General features: G+C 40.8%; 2 protein-coding genes across 2 annotated transcripts; one reads left to right on the forward strand and one right to left on the reverse strand.

The window, feature by feature from the left end:
• Positions 1 to 1,515: 1,515 nt before the first annotated feature.
• fgf2 (fibroblast growth factor 2) lies at positions 1,516 to 8,726 on the forward strand. Its single transcript, XM_056382294.1, has 3 exons — positions 1,516 to 2,155; positions 4,638 to 4,741; positions 8,541 to 8,726. The coding sequence occupies exons 1-3, from the start codon at positions 1,978 to 1,980 to the stop codon at positions 8,724 to 8,726; spliced, it is 468 nt and encodes a 155-aa protein (XP_056238269.1). The 5' UTR covers positions 1,516 to 1,977.
• Positions 8,727 to 10,043: 1,317 nt separating this feature from the next.
• Positions 10,044 to 19,937, reverse strand: nudt6 (nudix (nucleoside diphosphate linked moiety X)-type motif 6). Its single transcript, XM_056382293.1, has 5 exons — positions 19,665 to 19,937; positions 18,535 to 18,738; positions 13,837 to 13,892; positions 10,855 to 10,909; positions 10,044 to 10,448 (listed from the first exon to the last, which is right to left on the reverse strand). Exons 1-5 carry the CDS (start codon positions 19,918 to 19,920, stop codon positions 10,048 to 10,050), a joined length of 972 nt encoding a protein of 323 aa, XP_056238268.1. The 5' UTR covers positions 19,921 to 19,937; the 3' UTR covers positions 10,044 to 10,047.

Raw genomic sequence — 19,937 nt, forward strand, 5'->3', positions numbered from 1 at the left:
CTGTTGAATTCATTTCGGGCAGTGTCAACATATTCAAAAATAAGATCTCAAAAAGCGACTGAACCCTAAAGTTCTGCTTCAGGTTTAGATTCATTACGTTAAATTACATTTGATCCTAAAACCAGTTTACATATTGGGGTCATTTATACCGTCACTTGCGAAACTAAGAAAGTTTGTACTGGACCAGAATGTGTGCAGAACCCCCAGGTAGCTGTCACCTTCTGTCAGGTGTATAAATAAAGTCCTCAGCGTCGAAACAGGTGCCAGACTTGAGCAGAATTTGTCACGGTAGTTTATTTATAGAAAGACACAACCAATGGCAAACCATAAATCTTGTTGTATGTGTGTAAGTATGCTACAACTGCTGGTCTGATTATGGCCCCCACATAGAGCCATATACAGTTTACTGTCGCAGTTGGTCTCATCACTCCATTTTCCCACTTTGAGTATGAAATACAGTAAATCTTGCTGATGGAGCTACATGTTCATCAGCTGTACATCCGTGTCCTTTACAGCCCACATACAAACCTTTTTTTTCAAACCTATCTTTTGGCCGTGGAGAGGGTGTATTGATAATGTTTTATTGTTCCAATGCCCTGTCTTGTTGTACTGCACTGTTTGGGTGTAAACGACCCTCAGTAATGGTTTGTTTGGAACACTCCCCCCAGGACTTTACCCTAAATTAACATGTGCAGCAAACCCTGTCTGTGTAAATGATGGATAAAACTGTCCTGTGTTTTTAGAGGGCTGTGGATTGAGGCAGTCCTGAGGAAATGCATCCCAAAGATGTCCAAAACCATCTGAATCCTCCCTCCAGCTGACTCCCTATTTTGACTACAAGTCTTACAACCGTTCAAGTCTCTGGCTTTAGTCAGTCATAATGCAGCGGTTGGATGTCAGATGTTTCGCTGACCAATTTCGGAGGGGACACCAACATGACGTCAACCGAGAGCACAGCTGACTTTCTACTGATCCAGCACGAGTTTCTGATGTGGTAACAGTTACCCAGAAGCCTCGACCAGCGAGTGCTTATTCTGACAAATGCATGATCCTGTTGGTCCAAGAAACCAAAAGGGAAACAAATCCTGCATGAATAACTCCCCTCACTGATCCTCCATTCTGAGAGAGTTGAGAATAGCAATTAAAATCACTCATTCATGATGTAGGCTTTTTCATCTAAGCCTGCTGGCAAGTCTACTGCACATTGTTGTTTTTTTTACCTATGAATAGCACTGAGTGAATCACTGAGAAGCCGGCTGTGCTGGCTCTCTTTTTACGTCTCTCTTTTCTTGCTCTTCAACAGACTGAGACTGGATGAATGAAAACGCTGGTTCTGTTCACATGGTTGCTGCTGCTCTGCTCCTGGCTCTCCAAAGGGTCTCAGTGACATCAAGTTGCCCCCCCCCCTCGTCCGTACCCTCCTCTCCTTTCTCAACTTCTGCTGGGTTGGTTGGTTAAATCAGTGAGCATTGGTGGGCGTGAGCATGTGAGTGTGTGTTGGTGCTCCTAGGGCGCATGCGAACTGAGGCCCAAAGGGGAAAGACTTCCACACAGATCTAAGCCAGCTGCCCTGTTTTAAACACTTCACTGCAAGAGGAGTGGAAGAGAGGGGGAACCCGCATGCATCCCCCCTACCAGTGTGCTCAGAGTACACTGGCAACGCAGCTGCCAGCTCTACAAACAGCAGACGAGCAGCTACAAATGGTAAATTTAAAGCTTTGCTGTTAGGTAAAAGGCCGGTCTTGGAGTCCTGCTTCAGATTCTCAGGACCCAAAGGGCACTTGCTGCCCTGAGAGGGGGTCGTTCAAGCAAACTGACCCTTGGGGTTAAGTAGAATCAGTTTGTGTGAAGCTCTGTGGAGGAGGGGAGGAGGGAACAGGCAGCAGTTAGTGGGAGGTGGGAGGCCACGGTGGGGCTCCTGCACTGCTCAAGAAGGAGACGAAGCAGTCGCCGGGAAGCGGGGGAAAGAGGAGGAGAATGGCCACGGGAGAAATCACAACACTTCCCTCCACACCTGAAGACGGCGGCAGCGGCGGCTTTCCTCCTGGAAACTTCAAGGATCCCAAAAGGCTGTACTGTAAAAACGGGGGCTTCTTCTTGAGGATAAAGTCTGACGGGGGAGTGGATGGAATCCGGGAGAAGAACGACCCCCACAGTAAGTACTTCCAGTCCCCTTCTTCTTGCTTTGCACAGCACACAAAGCTTCTTTTTGTTTTTAATATGCAACAGGGAAGTAAGGGTGAAGCCAAAAAAAAAAAAAAAAAAAAAAAAACTCATGGAGGAAAGATGTGAATTTTCCAGCTTACTGAGGTTTACTCTCCATTTCACCTCTGGAAAGTATAATAACCCTCAAATGTTCTCAATCAATGGGAACTTTGATGGAATATGCCAGTTATGTTTTTAGTAAACGTAGTTCACCGTGCTGAGTCACAGCCATTCACACTGCTCTCTGTGTGGTTTACGTCACACGAGAAGGCACAACATGGAGTTAAAACCCAGGATGAGTGGATGCCTGATTTAGAGGTCCCTGACAGTGTCTGAGGTCAATGAACTTAAGCCACTAATGATGAGAAATAATACTGTTATTATAAATTATCAAATTATCTGTACCATCAGACCATCAAGATTTATTTAGCAGCAGTTAGCAACTAATAAAGGGGAAATATTAATGCGTTTGTTCGGCCGGACAACTGCGGTACCCCTCGGGGCCTCTGTATCACTGATTACTTTTTAGTATGTGCCCTAAGTTGCATCATTAAGTGGGAGGGGAGAAGGGGGAACATGAAAGTTGGGTTTCTTCCTTGGAAAACACATGTTTGGAAGTGTATTGCCCCGAGATCCAGTGTGACATTTCAAGCAGGTGCGCCTGATATGGAACCACTTCAAGGACGGAGGAGCTATTTTTAGAATAATTCACTTACCTTTTTAATGTGATTACATTCACTCACTGTTTGTGAGACACAAACCTGAAGTTGTAGTTTAAGTTTGTTTGTATAAAGTATAAAATCCTCCTTTAAGTCGTGGCCTATCATGGGCATAGGAAGAAATACATTCGTAATGAGTCATAAAACAGGAATCAGTATTAATCATTTAGCTGTTTTCTTACGGTTAATGTGACCCGAGCTGTGCTGCATCAATGGTCCTTTTGTTAAAGCTGTGACAGACCTGCCAATTTTTTAGACAACACAATATACCTGCCAGAAAGAGTTGGAAATGTCACCGAATATATCCAGGGATCCTCAAGTGGGATTTTACGGGGGCCTCTACTCCATCGCATTTGTGTTCTTTGTAACGTCTCGTGACAAAGTTTTCCAAGGACAAGATTGCCCATCAAGACACGAGCCACATACCGCTGGACTTACATCGGCGGCCGAAGGACAGATACAGATAGAACTGAACTGAACAGAGACAAGACCAGTCAAGGGAAAGTTTGCCTTTACTCACAATAGCTGTGGGGTATAACATGCCTCATCTCAGCACACTGAGACTAATTATACGTTTTTTTTTTCTCAAGAACACCTCTTTGATCTGTGATATGAATCACAGAGGCAGCGAGCTTAACTGTAGACAGATGTGTGTCTATCCAAAGTCTTAATGTTGGATTAATTCTGGACAGATCCCCTGACTTACCTTACAGGGCCTCTGCTTCCTCTTCGGTGGTTTTGCTTCATGTAAACCATGTTGTGTTGGCAAACAGAGCTGTTTTCTACTAAAGAGGGAAAAATTATGAATACGATGACAGATGAGAGGAGGCCGTCACAAAGCCAACAGGTATTGTGTTCACTGTAATGCTACTGTTTGGTGGATGATGTCGGTTCAGCTTCATGTTGGCATCAGCTGTGTTTCATTTATTACTGCAGATAATGTGTCGACCAAAACGTGGAGGAAACCACAAAGAGAAATAAGGAGCTAAATATTGATGCTGATGTTCGTCTGTTTACACAAAAAGAATGAATTTAAATTTTGCTCAGTGCAGCGTATCAAAGCTCATCTTTTTTCTTTTTTTTTTCTTTTAGTGATTTTCAGATTCACAGTTTTTCAGAGCTGAATGTTATAAACCGATTTCACCTGGATTTTATTTCCACATGCAACTAAAGATCTGTGTGTTTTCTGTTAGTAGAAGACATTGACAGCTGTGGCTTACAGTTAATTAGATCCTCTTGCAGTAGGTTATTTAAAGACAAAATGCAAATGAGCTGATGGAACACACTCCCTCTAAGTAAGAACACAAAACAAGAAATGGTTAAACAACAGCATGTTTGTGATACAATAATTTTTTTTGTATTATTCTTCTCATTTTGACCTGATTTGGAATATCAGCTGTGGGCATGTATAAAGCTGCATTAATCACTATATTTCATATTAACACTCAAATGACGAATAAAAAAACCCAAAAAATAACAGGTAACTGTCACCAACTCTGTAGCTTCCTGGAGCTTAGTTAGCCTCTTTTAGCTCATTTGTTTTATAAATTTACTGGAATATTTTCAATATTTCTTTGAATATTTTTGCTTATTGCTCTTTTTTTTTTTTATAAAAAATAATAAAATAAGTGTATCAAACACACCACTTCCCACAATCAAGCTTCAAATGCTTTGTGTGTTTTTGCTCATTTTAACTTTTATGTTTTTCCTCAGTAAAACTTCAACTCCAGGCGACCTCCGTGGGTGAGGTGGTGATCAAAGGAGTTTTTGCTAACCGCTATCTGGCGATGAACAGAGACGGACGACTGTTTGGAGCGGTGAGTGAACTGGATTATCATGATTCAATTTAAAAAAACCTACACAGTTTCTGTTTTGCAAAAGGGTGTTGACATTTCTCTAAATGCATTCCTGTAAAATCGTACAATATAATTTCCTGCAAGTGCACAAAGATTTTTTTATTTCTTTTTTTTTTTATTTTACCATAAGTGCTTTTTGCAAAGAAGTGTTGCACACCTAAAAGTCTTCCAGTTGGCAGAAGCCTCAGTCTTCTGTCATGTGCAACGTTCAAGCTGCTCTGTTTTGGAAACTAAATATTTACCAGCCACCTGACAAGAAATCCTCCCTCGCAAGGAAAGAATTAGGTTGACGCTCATTCGTCATAGTCAGTATTTAAAATAAAGAAAAGCATTTCCACAACATTAAATAGGCCTTATTTTGTATCTACATCTTCTCTACACTCCTCCTCTTTGTTTTGACCAGACTTTGAGTCCAACTGAAGCATCTCTCTCAAACCTTATCAGTTCAACCGTTTCGTCTTTCTTTCCATCCAGCCAAACTGACGCAACAACATTGTGATACTCGTCATGGCAATGCTGACAGGTTTGGCTTTGAGTGTTGAAAATCACATTGTGTCACATGACTTAACCCTAAACCTTGATTTTGTACCACATGCACCTATGGTCCAGACTGACTGAAACAAATATGTGTAAGAACATGCAATTTATTTGACTCTGAGAAAAATAAACTGAGATGCAGTACCTGGCTCCGCTAACATGTTTAGTAACTCTGTAAAATTCAGGCCCATAAAATACTGGCGGTCAGGATGAGTCTAGATGCCCATGGAAGAGAAATGTGAGTGGCTGAACGATGGGACTTGTAGCATTTGCAGGCTTTTATTGTGAATTTTTTTGAATCTCCCGGAACGACCTGACAGTCATGGTGGTGATGGTGAAAGCAGAGATAGGGGTAGTTCTTGGTCTGGGAGACAAGAACAGATTCTAACCCTTCAGATATTTAAGGAGTGGTAGACGGGTTCGTGAAACAGGGCAAGACATAGAGCATTCGTCCAGCCGTGATTAAATTTGTAAATGAGAGGAAACGGAAATGATGGAGAGGCTTGACATTTCTGAGAGAAGATTTCAGCAGGAAGAGACAGAAACTAATCAGCAAGAGAAACAAAGTCGGAGAAAAGATATTCCTTACTGAACTTTTGCAGCAACGTCATTATTACGCCCGTGACGTCTGATGTTCTACAAAGTGCACCGGGGTTTGTGTTGGAAGGTCTTACTGGTAACTCCTAGTGTCTTTCTGTTTGGCAGCAGGACGTCTGCAGAGCGTTTTAAGAGCTTTGGAAGTTTTCAGGAAATGACAGATTGTCTGACAGACCAGCAGACAAAGTCACTTTATATTAGTTGCGTTAATTCAGAACAACAGAAACTCTGCACATGCTCTCACCACTTTGATGGACATACTGTACATGAACTTGGGTCTTGAAGAAAACAAGTAGTTTTCACAGTGCGTACTGTCCACAGCCGTGACAGCTGTCGGAGGCATCTGTGGCTTAGAGAAGCACCTTGGGGCAAAAAAAAAAAAAAAAAAGTCGTCGGTTTGATTCACTTTGCTTCTCTGCTCACGGATGGAAAGAATGCAGAGGTCAAGTGTCTGTGTGTGTAAAAACATACTTGGCCAATAAAGGAAAATAAATAATAATGAAAAAGTTATCTGAAAGGATTTCCTGAATGTTCACGAGATAGCCAACGCCAGCTGGGCACCACCGCTGGCCTGTTGCCATGGTGTTGTTGCTTACAGTGGCAGTCTGAAATGTTGGCGACGGATGTGGTTTTGGTGGTTGTGAAGATTTGTCTGCAGTCCATGTAATTTGTAAGAAGCACTTCCTCCTAATGAGAAGCTACAGCAACGAGGTGCCTCCCAAGGCGTTGCTCTGCTCTACTCATGTGGAAAATCATTAAAAAAGATCCACAAGACAAAACCCACTCTCTTCTTATTACCATGTGCAGAATCAAAATAAAGAAAAGATAGGATATGAAGAATAACATTTGTTGATGCCAAAGAAATTAAAAATTAATTTACCCTAATTTAGCATTTTGAATCGATGTGTCTATAGTCTGGATTATCCTGAGTATTAGATCCTGACTGATGTGTTTTATTAATATAACTGTTGTAATCATCATCTAAGAGTTGGTTTAGACTTTTGTTCTGCAGATGAGATCTGTGCAAGTTTGAACTTATTTTCAATATTTATTCCGACCTAAACTTTTAACAAAAAACTGAATAATACTGAAAAACTTTTTCATGGCTGAATAATATATTTTATGAATGTAAAATGAACTTTACAACACCTTAGATTACATTCTTAAATTAAAGGTTCCATATAGTATAAAGGTAGATGTCCATGTCTTCTTTGATTATAAGGCAGGTCTAGATTTTATATTAATACTGAGAAAGTATCAAAGAGAGAAATGCACACAGCCTGTATTCAGACACTGAGCCTTAAAATGAGCCGTCAGAACTTCTGTAACTTTGTGATGTCACAACAAAGCAGTCACTGCTCTCAGCCATGCCCTCTGCCCCGCCCACCTGGACCCACCATCCAACCTTGTAGGATTTGGTTTCTCTGAGTGTTTACCTGAAATCTGCTATATTTTTGTTGGATCACTCAGGGAACGGAGATGTAAAACTACATTGAGATAATTTTTGGCTCTTAAAACCAAAAATGTATCTTCTTACGGATCAACACTTCAAATAAAAGAAAATAGAATAAATTAAATAAATTGAAAGAAAATAATCAAAGACCGGATACAGTGCTCTATGTCCTTGCTATGTTTAGGCTTGCACTAGCTCAGGTGAGATATCTTCACTGTTGCATATTTTCAGCATTGAGGTAGTCCTGGGTGTTTATTGCAAGCTCAAAGAAAACCTCCTCTGACTAATGGCTTCATCGCAAGGTTCGACTAAAAACAGAAACTAAAACAAAAGCCTCTTGTGGGAGAGGGTGTAGGGCCGTTAACGCCTAGCGAGACAGTGAGATTTTGGCCAGACGTCGTGTAATTAATGTTTTCTTCATGTTTTCTACAAAAGAATAATGTTAAGAGTGGAGCTTGTGTAAGAACTAAAAAAGATTTAGTAACACTTTAACTGATCTTCATGTTCTTATTTCCATCAAACCCAAGTTTATCTTTGACATGTTGTCTGGTTGTTTCAAGTCTTCAGATTTATCGGTTCATTCATCTCTGGGTTTAATGTTTGATCATGATTCAAGAGAGCTTTAATAGTGTCAGTCAGACATGGTTTCTTTAAGACCAAAAAAAAAGTCTTTACTGTATTAGTCTGAAACTGAGCAGAAATTCTTCTAAACCAACAGTCTCCTTCAAAATAAAGGCATTTAGTTCTGGGGTGCTTTATGTGGTAATTTCATAAAATGTCATCATTACAACGACATATATTAAACAAATTCAATCAAATATCATCTGAACAAAGTAGTTTATTTGAAGAAATGCCACTTCAAGTAACCAGATTTCCCTTCAGGTTGAAAACACAAGCAGATAATTATTAGCTTTTTGAAACAAAACAAAAAACAGACGTTTATATTAAATGTACAGACTTGAGGTCTAAAGCTCAGTTTCCATTAGTTGGAGTACTGTAAATAAGGAGCAGCGCTGCCAGAGCCCATATTACAGACTAGTTTCACAGTTTTCTTACATTTCTTCAGTTCAGGCTAATTTATAATATACTGGGATGGCAGCAGGTTTGATCCTCTCAGCACCGAACATCAAATTAAACTTTACGTATGTGTTATTCCTCTGTCTTTCTCTGCAGAGACGAGCTACGGATGAATGCCATTTCCTGGAGCGGCTCGAGAGCAACAACTACAACACCTATCGCTCCAGGAAGTACCCGAACATGTATGTGGCTCTGAAGCGGACAGGCCAGTACAAGTCCGGAAACAAAACGGGACCGGGTCAGAAGGCCATTCTCTTTCTTCCAATGTCCGCCAAGTGCTAATCTGGGATCCTTTCAAGAAATATTAAAAGTCTTAGTGGCAACGACGAAGAAGAAGACGAAGAATAAGAAGAAGAAGATGTGACGGCAATGAAGACAGAGTGTTGCCCAAAATAGCTGTGATCCTTTCCAACTGTTAACATCCTAACAGTTCAGTTTTTGTTTTTTCATCTTGAGCATGTCTGCTCTTATTCAGCTTTACTTCCAAACCGTGGCACACATTCACACCTGGCTGCTTCCCAGTAAAAAAAACCAACAGGCCGCTACTCGAGTGCCACTGGAGCCAGGATGCCTTGCTCAAGCGCACCTCAACAGAATGGCAGCACAGCATTATTTTGTTCATTTGATGTACACAGATCTTCCCTCTCTGTCTGAGGGCAACCTTCTGATCACAGGCCTGCTTCCCACCCTTCACTTAATGACTGTGTAAGTCTGAGTATTTTGTCAAAAGATGTGTCGCGCAGATGAAGAGGATTCAGAAGATGCAATCAAATCCTGAGCTCTTGTGACTTGAAGACGAGAGAAGAGAAAGGTCTGAACAAAATAACTAGATTTTTAGAATTTTTGATCTTGTAACTCAAATTTTTGTTTTAACAGACCTGAACACAGTGAACACACTAAAATCAAAACCAGGGCTAAACTGTTTTTTCTACTTTCTACTTTTTCTACACACTCGTCAGCATATTGACGCACTTAAAGGGTTTGTAGCTGGTTTCCTGCACTTGTCTTCATTTTTTGATAAAATTCAGTTCCTCTGTTGTTCTTGTATGATTTGAGATTTGTGCAAAATGCTCTGACGGTGCGTTGCACAGAAGCGTGATTATAACTATTGAAAGGCAGGTTCCTTGGGAAAAAAAAGATGCTTTGTACTTTTTTTTTTTTTTTTTAACTAGCCAGTTGGAAACTTTAGCAAGGCAGCATGAATTAATCTCGTTAACAAGCTAAAATTAGCAAAACTCGGCATCGATTGTGAAATGATTTGTTCCCAGTCAAAAACACAGCAGATTTCAGAACTGTGCCTTCAAGAATAAAATCAGCTGCTCACAGCCACTGTTGCCTAGCAGCAGTTTACTTCCAACATGGCCGCCAGCAACTGTTAAATAAACCGTATAAGACTGTGCAGTCCTGCAGGTACCACAGTTCCTTTAAACAACACAAAGTGAATGTGCTTCAGTTCAGACTATTGCACCATATTTCTTCAATAGTAACAGTTAGTGTGTGAAACACATGGCAAACATTAACTCCAGTCATAAATACACTTTAAATATGAGTAACGCTGACAACCATGTGTCAACATAAGTAGCCATGATTCGCTAGAACCCCATCAGTTTGATGATGGTGCACTAGGACTTTGGTGTTGGGGAAGCTGTCTGTGGTACAGCTGGTAGAACATCCCCGAGTAGACAGCAGGAAGCTCCTCCATGCTGAGGTCGATCTCGCCGAAGCCTCGCTCTAGGCCGTGAAGCAGAAGCCTGGCTACGCGAGAGGTTATGGGCGTGGTGTCGTTTGTCTTGGCCAGCTCGGCGAGGTCCAGCCACTCGCAGCGCAGGCATTCCTGGGTGCAGAAATTGATGTCGTAGGTGAGCGGGCTGAGTCGGCAGATGATGTACATGTCCGACATGCCGAAGGCGCCGGGGTGGTTGTGCTGCTGCCGGATGCTGAGCAGAGATCTGAACTCGGAGCGAACGCCGGTTTCCTCGAAAACTTCACGTACGGCGGTGACACCTGAGAAAGATTGATTCAAATGTGTGTATATCTATATACATGTACACAGTATATATGGAGGCATTCAAAAGATCCTGACAGGAAGGAATATATTCATGTTCCCTGTCAGAATCACGTTGCAGACTGATGTTTAGATGTCGGGGAAGAGAAAATACATATATTTTTTGTAAAGATGAACATTTGACGCTGCTTTTTGGGTGGGGTCACGTATATAACATTAAAGCTGCTTTTAAAATGTTAAAGAAGGTGAATAGGGAGAAACTCTTTGCATATATATCATGTGCCTTATTTTGTAAAGTTCAAATGAATGTAAATGTATCAATCTTTAATCATAATATCAAAACTGAAAGGATTTAGCTATAGACGTACTGTATTAGTTTGTTGCTCTGTTGAGCGTGACACTCACCGATATTTTCTCCTGGATCAGACAGACCACCGGGGAACTTCCAGGCATTCTTTGTCTGAGATTCAAGAGCAAAGTTCAACATTAACATCAGTGTAGTGATAGATGGCACTGCTGTAAATGTTTCTTCGAGTAATATCAACATGAACAGGTCACTCGTTTCTTTAAAGCAGTGGTGATATCTTTAAGTATTGGCGTAGTGTTTCGGTAGTCAGTAGATCATGTGTACAAAGGGACTGTCTTACGTATCTGAACTAATAATTATACACACAGAGATGTTCAATGCTCTGATCTGAGCATCCTTTCATTTTATGTTTTATATTTAGTGCCTCACTCTGGAGACTTTTGATGCGGTGAAGTGTGTGTCTTCCAAAAACTGTTTCACCACTTATCCTTGATATTTAATAACAGTATGCTGCTGGTTAAATTATGAAGTCAGTGTTGTGTATATATATTTTTGTAGTTACTAAACGAATTTTGTACGCTATACGCTCCGTTTTCAGAAATGCTATTTCATCTAAGATTTTCCTAATTTTAGCAAATCCTCTCTTTGTGGGGGAAACACAAATGCACTACAGCATTTATTTTCATGTATTGTCGACAGAATGCTATATTTTTCGAAGCTGTATCTAAAATGTGCTGGTAGAAAGGAAGAAATAAAGAGATTTTGTGTAACTCTAATCAGTCTGATCGGTGTGGTTTTTCAGAGTAAAAGTTCTCATTCCCACAGGAACTTTAAGAGCTGAATGTGAAAATAATAATCCTCGAGACTTGGTGGAAGCATGCCTGCCATACGCAAACTGTTCACACCAAATCTACCGGGAAATGGTGCGTAAATGTCATCAGACAATGATTAAATTAAACACTCGCCCATGACATCATTCATCTCTTCGATGGATGAAATTACCTTCGGGCCACCAGGGATCTGTTTAGCTGTCTTTTGTACTGATGTGAGAGCGATAATGTCCTGGTTTCCTTTCAGGAAGTTCGTAACCCTTCGTGAGCTCTGAACTGGCTTGGTCTGCCAGAGACGCTCGACTGCCAAGGGCCAGGCTGTTATAAAGCCCATTTCCAGTAAACAGCTCGATGGGGAGGAGGAAGAGGAGGAGGAGGAGGAGGAGGAGGAGGAGGAGGAGGAGGATAGGATAGGATAGGAAGAGATAAAAGACTCTCCACACTCCCAGACCTCTAACTGCTTCCCTCTTCTTCTGGACAAAAGCCATCGACATACATTATACGCTCTCCAGATTCCTAAGTGGGACACGTGTTACATGTTGTATAAAATGAAAGTCCAGCAAAGAGGTCCACTTAAATTCTGTCAGTTATACTGTGAACTACATTTGCCTTATGATCCACATTGCACAGTAACCATGTGTCACTACTCAGGCTATTTCCACTGGACCTGCTAAGAGAAAAAATGAGAGTGAAGACTATGAAACCAACTAATTTAAAGCCACACAAGGATTTAAATTGTATAATATTTCAATCATTTAACTCTGTTATAAATATGTTTTTTCGGGGGTAAATACTTTTTAACAGAACATTTAACAGTATCTGCAGATAGTTTTAGTTTTTGTTTGGGAAAGTTTTGAAATGTCCAAACAGGACTGTAATAGTTTCTGTTGTTATTGAGGCAGAGATGATTTCTTCTCTTTTCAGCAGATATTTGAACTGTGAAATGTTTTTCTCCTCTGGAAGTTTCAGCCTTTCACTTCTTAATGGTTCTTTGACAATGAATGATGGCACGTGTTAAAAAAAATAAAAAACAGGATCTTTGGTACTTGATTGTTTTCATTATCTATTAAGTTTAAGCATGTTTTGGTGATTGTTTAATTTATAAAAATCTGTAAAGTAACCGTTTTGTTCAATTAACAGATATTCAGTTTATTATGGGGCAGATTAAATGTTAAACTTTTCATACAGTCTTTCACAATGTTGTTGTTTAGAGCCGATAATCCAGTTCGACTATTTTGTTGGCAACCTCTGCAGTGCTGTGGTGGTGGGGTTGTGTAAATGGGAAAATTGTCTAAAATAATACTGAAGCATCGGATGTGAAAGGGCTTTTACTCACTGCCTCATTTATATCAAGTTGAGTTAGGTGGTATTTCTAAAAACATAATTACTTCCCAAATTGCTGCCCCATTGTGCAATCACTTTTTGCAAATTGGTCGCAATCTCATTTTGGCCAACTGAGGATACAAACAAATCCGAGTGGAAAGGTTTCTAAAAGAGGCCTGTTGTAAGTGAACCTAATAACAACTCGAGCACCACAGCGAGGCTCTGTGAGGGTCCACAGAAACAGACACTCACAAAGTTGTTTGAGCGCATTCAGCCCGTGTAAACACCGTGTTTGCTTGAGGTCAGCTAATGTTGTGTGGGGCTAGGCTAAATGTGAGAGGGAGCTGAAGGGCTGAGAGGATTTCTACCCACGTTTGGATCAACAGAGGCAACATACAACTCACTAAACAAACAAAACTAATCTGACATTTTTAGCAGCAGCGGCAGCATCATGACTGACGGTTCATTTTGAGGATGGAGGGAGCAGCTCTATGGTTCACCCAACAGGAGATGGTGGATACCTGCCAGAAATGTCATTTTACCTGCCAAAATATGTCAGTATTTACATTTTATAGAAACATGTTGCTCTCCTTTATTAACTCTACCTAGTATGTATATATATATGTATATATATATATATATATATATATATATATGTATAAATATATAAAACCACTGGTCTGTGCTTACAGCTTAATTTTTCTAATGCTGAATTCCTGATTGAATTTTCATTCATGAAATTTCGTACGGTTCTCTGAGGTCAAGCATTGTTACAGCCAACACAATGCATGGATGAGGTAAAACATAAGGAAAAGATGAATGTCTTGTAATTGCAATGATAAATATTGAAATAATATGTTATATATGGTATAAATAGTCCATTAACTTTAATGAATGTAACGGTATGACAGTGTGTGACACATATACCTTGTTTCGGTCTTGGACAACAAGAACTTTTCCATTGGACTCGTCAACGACTGCACCTAGAGCAGGGGAAAAAAGAAAAGAAAAGTCAGTCGCTTTAAATATTATGCAAGCACTCTCCCCCAGTATACACAGTAATCTGATCCACATTCTGCACTGAAGGAGTTACTGTGAGAACAATTTCAATGGAGACCTATTGGCAGCGTAGCTCAGAGTTAATCATTACGTTGGACACGACATAAAACTTGCACAGTGTCGAGGAAAAAGCCTGGACTTGAGTCTCTGCCGGGCCTCAGACAACACAACACAACACAACAGCTGCCTGCTCTGTTTTATATTTTGTCACTGATGTTGAAGATGACTCCAGTCTGCAGACAAACCTGACAACTAAGAAGATGGGAATTTTACTTGATTCCACCTCTTGAACTGTTAAAAGTGGCTTTACACGAGAGTGACGGCCAAAAATACCAAAAATAAAACTGCAATAAAGTGCCACTTCAGATTTATCCGAAGTGCCTGGAGTTCATTACAGCTTTAGTGGCCTCTGAGGGCTTCAGACCTCAGTGTGTTTCTTCCAAACTTGTTTCTGCTCTCAAAGAAAGGAGCGAGTCAAGGATGGGGGATGATGTGCGAATGGGAATATCGGTGCCCACTGTCGGACAGTCTCTCCCTGAAGCTGTTAATAGTTCAGGCAATAGAAGAAAAAACAGAGGTCGAGCACACCTTGGTGTTGGATTGTCTGTTTCAGAAGGTTTCCAGTTCTGCTGTTGTAAATTCAGACGCTGTATGACGATCTGACAGGCACTTTGTTTGAGGCATTCTGAGGACTTCACCTTAAACCGGTGACACCTGATTTTTCTGGCCACTTGGGGGCAGCAAAAACAAGCTGGAAACACAACAACTGGCATCACTTTAAAAAGCTGATATGGCAAATCTGCCTATTTACACGTGCTCAACCACCCAATGGTTTTGTTCACCATCAACTCAGGAGGAAAGATTTTTTGGCTCTTTAGCTGCTAAAGGTTCCACATATGTTCACTTGCTAAACGCTAACTTTGACCGCCTGCTGGTTGGTGCTGAAAAAGATGGCTTCCGGTCGCCTCATCAGAACTTTTTCCACTGAAAGTGAAAGTGAAACGACGCTGGTGAAGATGGACGAGGGAGAACCAGAACAGTAAAGTTGTTGGCCGGACTACTAAAACTCCTTAGATCTGACAGAGGCTGCAAGTTTGTGTGATAATTCTCTGTGGGTTTGAGAAACACCTTTCATCCACAAGTAGCCATGTGATCCATGGATAGTATAAAAATGTTGATTATAGGCGCTTTAACGTCAGCACTAAATATAGAGTAAATATAGACAAACTCGTGTGGACTGGTTCCTGAAATGGACCATTGTGATGCATCAACTGAGTTACCAAAGCAAAGTGCGTCAACATCTGAAAATAGGGGGTTAAAATAAAAAAGGATATGGGTAAAGAAAAAATTCTTTACTTTCCTGAGTCTAAACAGAGTCCGAGTGACTCAGCTGTGCTTGTGAATGATGTCGACATCCCACTCCACCATTTAACATTTTTCTCTCCTGTTTGAGCGGTTTTTCTTTTCAGCAGGTAGTGACTAAGAGAGGCAGCTATGTGCTGCTGTTGACAGCTCAGCAGGAGGATGAAGAGGAGGGAAAACGGGCCACTTTCTTTTCCGGTGGCTCCGTCTGACCGAGCGAGACGGGCCTCCTTAAATGAATGTCACAGATGTGTAAAGAGGGATGGGTCGTCTTAAAGGCCTGACTTGGACTTCCAAGTGGAAATTGATGTCATCCCCGATCCCCGTGCCATATGGCGCTTCACCGGAGGAGGCCTGGTTGCTGCTAAGGGAGGCTATCATTATGTAGCTTTAAGTCCAGGAAACAAAATGCTCAACAGGAGCAGGGGGTGTGGGGGTGTGTGTGTGTGTGTGGGGGGGGGGTTAGGAATTATAAGACAAAAAGCTCAGGAACAATCATAAGAGAGGAATAATAAAATAAAACCTTTTAATCGCTTGAGGTTACAGTCGACTTCTTGGCCACAAGAAAAGCTATTAAGGTATTAAATTGACCAGTATTGTTTTGTCCATGACACTGATTTTACTTCTTAGTTTGTCAGGAAAAATCATTGATCGCTGTTAATGCACAAGATTAAGCCACTGAATTCGTTTTTACACACACATGTACTGTAAGGTGGGGAGCCGGAACTGAGAAGACTGAACACCGTCCAAAGCACAATTATTAGAGGATTCATGAGTCACTATGTGATGCATTGAGCTAATACACACTCCTGTGATTCATAATAATGATGCTGATGGGTGTGTGTATCAGCCAAAATGTATTTCCTTTACTCTATTTCTTGTCATGGCTCTGTGAAGTGCAGCTTATTCAGCCTGTGGTTGGGTGGACACGGGACATTTAATTTGATATTACTCAGCCAGTCTGACCTGCTGCAAAACACCCCGCTTAAAAAGAAAACATGTACAAATTAATGGGATTAACGATAAAAAATAATGGATGATAGAACAGTCTTTGTGACCACCACATTACCTTGTTACTTATATTACTGCCACCCCCCCTCATGCTGTATTCTCAGATACTTCTTACCTACTGTGAATGAAAAGAAAACTCTGGCATTTGACCAATTAGTGGTGATGCACCGACACAAGATCTTTTTGACCTCCACATAAGTGCTTCTGATGTTTGGGTTCAGATCAGACACTTTAAAAGCCTCATCAGCTCATAATGCTCTACAATGATGTTATTAAATATCATAGTAAGTTCAGTTATTGGTGTTTTGAAATCTATAACAATAAGTGATTAAACTCAGGCCGTTTAACTGCTGTTTTAAAACTGTTTTTCCCATAAATTACTGTCTGTGTATTAATGTCTTATTTGTTTTCCTCTTATTGCACACGCATCACATACTCACATTTTCTGCTATTATTTTGATATCATTATAAATATATATTATTGCTGCATTTTATCGTCTATATTTTGAATGTTAATTTCTCATTATTTTTATGTAGCCACATTATTTTGCGATATTTCTACATACTTCTGTGGAGGCTTTAAATAGCCCATTGGGCTTTTTGCCATCGCCCTGCACTGTACGCTATTTGTTTTCCTTTGTCATTTTCTTTGTATTTTAAATTGAGCAAAATAAATTAAACTACTAACTGTGCTATAATGAAAGTTGAAACTATATCTAGGATCTCGAATATTTCACAGCTAATTTACAGGACGAATGTTTTACAATCAATGCAAAGTTGCACCTTTTAGGCCTGAATGTGGGTGATGTTCCCATCTTTGAACCACAGACAGCAAGCACACAAAGAAAAACAAGTATCTAAACAGCTGCGTATTTCAGATTCTTCATCTTGGTTTCATCATTGTTTCCCCCGATGAGGGGGGACATAACTCTGGCAACAAAGAGGGAAATTCTGGTCCCCATTCCTCCCTGAAGGATGCTCTGGACATGTTCTGACATGCTTCAAGTGCATCCACTCTTTGGTAAAGGTATAAACGGCATTCTGCCCTCTGCTGGACAGTCGGGAACGTAGCACAGGAGGGAAGCAGCAGCAGCAGCAGCAGCAGCAGCAGCAGCAGCAGAAGCAGCAGAAGCAGCAGAAGCAGCTCCTCCTTTTGTTGCCTCTCACCCCAGATTCACAATCCTGATGAGTGAATTTCCATTTACGCAAGTGAAATGGGCCAGAACGTTACAGCCCAACAGACAAACAACCTCTTACAGAAAAACAAACCTGTGGTGGTTTTTTTGTACTGACTTAATGCAGGTCAAAGTTTAATATGGTTTTACTTTTATGTTTATCAAAAAGAGGTAACAGAATGGATTTTGTCTTTAAAAAAAAAAAAAATGTACATCAGTCTCAGTAGTGATGCTGCTCCAAACATTAAAAAAAAAAAACATGTGTAACTGCAGTCAGTCCCTCTCTGGTGCAGTCTGATGCCAGCTTTCATTTCCCTGCTGGGATGAAGTTAACTTTGCTTCCATATCAGTAGCGAGTTTGTGTTTGTGGGTCTCGGGAGCTTGCGGTCAGCTCGATCAATCGGAGGGTAAAGTCAGACCAGATGGGACTCTGCCGGTCTCAGCCTGAAGACTCCACAGTGAAGGGTGGGCTGGATAAATGCCTCCAGTCAGCAGCCAGAATCAGTGAGCATACACATTAGACTCATGACTTCAGGTAATATGATCTGACACTCAACATTATTAAATAAGACAGCAAAGTACAGTATATGCTGTAGATACTCATGGATGTTACTGTATATTCATGTGACAGTGACCTGAGAGGTTTTTCAGGTCTGCAGCGAACCGTTATTTTAATTATTGATTCATGTGATGATTATTTTCTAAATTCCTAGAGCCTACGATGATGTCATCAGTCCAAACCCCAGTTTACAATAATATAAAGCAGAATAAAACAGCAAATCCTCACGTTGGAGACACTATTGAACAACAGATTCATCTACTAATTGTTTCAGCTCTATTGTTTTTAATGACTGACTGTTAAATGTTCCGTTTAATTCTATTGTACATCATATTTTACAAAACTCTATCTGCTGATAAAGACGATGTGTGAGATGTGGTTGAAAGGTATTAAGCTACGATTATTTGGTCAAACTATTTCCAAAGTCAAGACTGAACTTTGAGGCTGTAATATCTGTACCTGCCACTCCAACTTGGTGAGTTGCAAACCCCGGCAGTCTGCTTTCCCCTTCCCCCAGCCAGAGCGACAGGACGGCGTGGTCGTGTGTGGCGTGGTGGAAGGTGAAGCCGTGAGTAGAAGCTGCGGCAGCACATCGACTCAGTGAGATGGGTACTCGAAGCCACACGGCCACCTTCCCCTCAGATTTCCACTGCACCAAAGACTCTGTGGAGTGCACAAGTCAGATGTTTAAAAATTGTGTTTTTCATGATGCAGTTTTATTTTGTTTTAACAGCAAACTGCAGAAACAGACAAGAAATATGTGGAGGATATGACATTATGAAAAGCGACAGATACTTTTAAAAGCACATTTCCGCTTATCTGGATTGTACAAGAGATAGGAGATTTAAAATAATAAGAGAGAATGACAAACAGCAGGCACAGTTTGGAGGAAGTGGCCTCGATCTGAGAGAAGCAGATTTTCCAAACAGAAGGTTGATACTGTGAATCCTGGAGAAATTGGAAGAATTAAGGTAGAAAAAAAAAATAAAAATCACAAGCGCTTTAATTGTTCATTAAATGTTGTCATTTTGATTTTGGGTAAGATACTGAGTGCTGAATTTCTCCTAGAGAGTTGATGTGTGGACTAAATGGAGAAGACGGTTTCTGAAAACAACCACCATAAGTCAAATAATTAGGTTTGTTTTTAAAAACAAATAGTCAATTGATGATGACAAATGTTTCAAATGTCATTTTAACTGACAGCTTCTTCGTGCATCCATATGCTACTTAGTTGCTGCAAATATTAAGACCATTAGCAACTATTTAAGGCAAGTAAACATTAACTTACAAACATAACAAGACCCTGAAACCTGCTTTAGATATTGAAAGCAGTTTTAGATATTTAACCTACCACTCATTTAATTACCACAGACCCCAAATTAAATGGGATCTAAAACAATGCATGCCATACTCCCATATTTAATCTATGAGTCTTATGCACACACACACACACACACACCATGAATCACTGTCCTGCTTTGTGGTCAGTGACTGAGGCAGGACACACACACACATACACACACATACACACATACACACATACACACACACACACACACTCACACACAGCAGACTTTAATACAACAAACCTTGCAGTAATGTGCTAAATAAACATTCGCTGATGTCAGCCGGTAAACCGATGTCAGCCAGGTTCACCGTGACTCCACCGAATCGGTCCACCTTCCCCGCCAGAGGACCGCCGGTCCCCTCCACGCTGTGTAACTGGGAACGACTTGCTGTGCACGAAAACGCACGGACAGGTATACGTGCGGGACAAGACGTCCTGCCGCGGAGCCCTCCTCTCACCAGCGGTATAAGTTTGTAAACAAAGCCACGGGCAGCCATGTTTAAAAAAAAAGAAA

The sequence above is a fragment of the Seriola aureovittata genome, chromosome 8 (assembly GCF_021018895.1).
Source record: "Seriola aureovittata isolate HTS-2021-v1 ecotype China chromosome 8, ASM2101889v1, whole genome shotgun sequence".
Taxonomy (NCBI): Eukaryota; Metazoa; Chordata; class Actinopteri; order Carangiformes; family Carangidae; genus Seriola; species Seriola aureovittata.